Source organism: Octodon degus, unplaced genomic scaffold (assembly GCF_000260255.1).
Source record: "Octodon degus isolate 3935 unplaced genomic scaffold, OctDeg1.0 scaffold00158, whole genome shotgun sequence".
In the NCBI taxonomy this organism is placed as follows: Eukaryota; Metazoa; Chordata; class Mammalia; order Rodentia; family Octodontidae; genus Octodon; species Octodon degus.
The window spans coordinates 3472158-3474217 of NW_004524734.1; the positions used below are offsets into that span (position 1 = coordinate 3472158).

The following is a 2060-nucleotide window of genomic DNA, read 5'->3' on the forward strand; positions in this document are numbered from 1 at the left end:
CTACACAGAGGACAGATTGATTTCCAATAACTTCTGGAAGTCCACTGTCCGTTTAAAAATACTTTTCCACAAAAACTCTTCATCAAAAGAAATATTTTTCGTTAAAAGCTAGATGCAAATTTCCACTGCGATCTACTGTGATGTACTCATTTTACAGTCAACTCTGATGATGAAGATGGCACGCAAATGTGTAGTTCAGGTGACTGATAACAAATGAAAAGTGAGGAAGATGCCTCCACCGTGTCCCGGTAGAGGGGTCGCCCCTTGATGCTCACAGCCGATCACTTCTTCTTCTTCCCTTTTCCTTTTTTACTTCCCTTTCCTTGCTGAAGATTTGGGTCACCACCTCCTGTTTTCTGTGTTCTGGTTTTTAGCTTAGGTATCACTTCTGCTGCATACAACATTACTGACTTACATGATGGGAACTGCCCCAGACAGAGGCTGCCATCTTCCTGTTTCAGCTGGACTCGAACTCTGCCTCTGTATTGAACATCACGATTCCATTCCCTAGAGTACATCTTATTTTTCTCGATAACTGCATTAAGTCCAACTGCTGAGCGTACATCTTGAATCATGGTAGCTGTAGGATTTTCAACAGCCTTACTTATTGGGATCCGCCTCCCCTCTGCGATGGTTTTCTTATTATTTAAATAAGCGGGGTAGATACAAATAAACCTGTTTTGGTCTCCCGGGGAGCGGGCGGCTGCGCAAGCCATATCCACACAGGCTCAGGCCGCGCAGACTAGGTAACACAAACCGGAAGTCCACTCTTTGTATCTTATTATACACCTTGTTCATCTTATAAAACTGAAACTATATTCCATCAAACAACTTATCTTTCTCCCTCCTAGTTTTTGGCAACCAGTACTCTTTCTGTTATCGTTCCTCACAAAGTTACCAATAATTCCTTAGTACCTACTATTCATACCATATTTAGCTTTTCCCACTTGTTCCAAAAATGGCCTTCATAGCCATTGCTGTTTTTTATTTATTTATTTATTTATTTATTTATTTAGTGTGTGTGTGTGTGTGTGTGGCCAGCTCAGCCCACCAGGGGGCAGGGCTGGCTGGCATGTGGTGCTAGGGGATTGAACCGCGGTCCCTGTGCTTTGCTAAGCTTGTTCCAAGCAGGTGCTTTAGATCACTGAGCCATCTCGCTAGCCCCCCATTGCTGTTTTGTTTTTTTTTTTTTAAATTGGTTTGAGTTAGGGGCTGACCATTACATTTAGCTCTTTCTATATTTTAAAATTTTTATTTTTTTAAATTTTATTTTTTTAACTTAATTTTATTAAGAAATAAATAGCAGTGAGACAGTTTCAAAACAGGTTAGTAGGACAGTTACAATAATTAATACATTGCATGTTGTTGTCTTCGTAGTAGTTATTCTCTTTTTTTAAAAAAATGTATTTGGTACAGGGTCTCACTACTCAGCTTGGACTTTCAGTGATCCTCCTGTTTTCAGCTGCCCCAGTTCTGGGATTACAGGTATGCACCACCATTCCAGGTCTTGGTAGCCAGCTCAGTGCTCCTGGGGGCAGGGCCAACGCGTCATGTGGTTCTGGGGATTGAACCCTGGTCCTTGTGCTTGCTTATTCCACTAAGCTATCTTTCTGGCCCATTTACCTATTTTTTTAGTAATAGTCATGTCCCTCCTATCCTTCCACCCTTTCATTTACCTATCTTCTCCTTCGTGATACTGACTTTCTATGTCTGTTGAGACTTTACTACTTTTGCATTGCTGGTTTCTGCCTCATGGTGCACTGTGGATGCTTCTTTTTTTTTTTTTTTCAAGACAGTGGATATATTTTAATTGAACTTTGCAGTTTCACAACATGAGGTAAAAGGAAATACAGTTTCCCTTAATCAGTTTTTCACACAGCTATAGTAAAATACTTTAGACTCAGGGATTTATAAGGGATTACATTTCTCAAAAAATGTAATCAAGTAAGTTTTACTTAACTCTGAAATTTCCAGTTGATTCTTTACAATAATAACAAGTTCTAGTTACTTAAGTTTCAAGGCCAAGTTTTAATCACACTGATGTCTTCAGATCTTAAGTC

General features: G+C 39.7%; 2 protein-coding genes across 5 annotated transcripts in view; one reads left to right on the forward strand and one right to left on the reverse strand.

Annotated features, from left to right (window-relative positions):
* The window catches only part of N4bp2 (NEDD4 binding protein 2), a 109540-nt gene that overhangs the window by 11491 nt on the left and 95989 nt on the right, over positions 1–2060 (forward strand). The window lies entirely within an intron of this gene.
* On the reverse strand, positions 267–757 carry LOC101573010 (signal recognition particle 19 kDa protein-like). 2 transcript variants are annotated; one of them, XM_004642647.2, is made up of 2 exons: positions 600–757; positions 267–527 (listed from the first exon to the last, which is right to left on the reverse strand). In XM_004642647.2, the coding sequence occupies exons 1-2, from the start codon at positions 714–716 to the stop codon at positions 282–284; spliced, it is 363 nt and encodes a 120-aa protein (XP_004642704.1). In that variant the 5' UTR covers positions 717–757; the 3' UTR covers positions 267–281. The 2 variants fall into 2 exon arrangements, with proteins under 2 accessions (XP_004642704.1, XP_004642703.1); XM_004642646.2 differs by having other exon boundaries at positions 267–757.

Excerpts from the sequence above, each read along its gene's own strand:
- LOC101573010 (XM_004642646.2), bottom strand. The coding sequence starts at position 716 with ATGGCTTGCGCAGCCGCCCGCTCCCCGGGAGACCAAAACAGGTTTATT.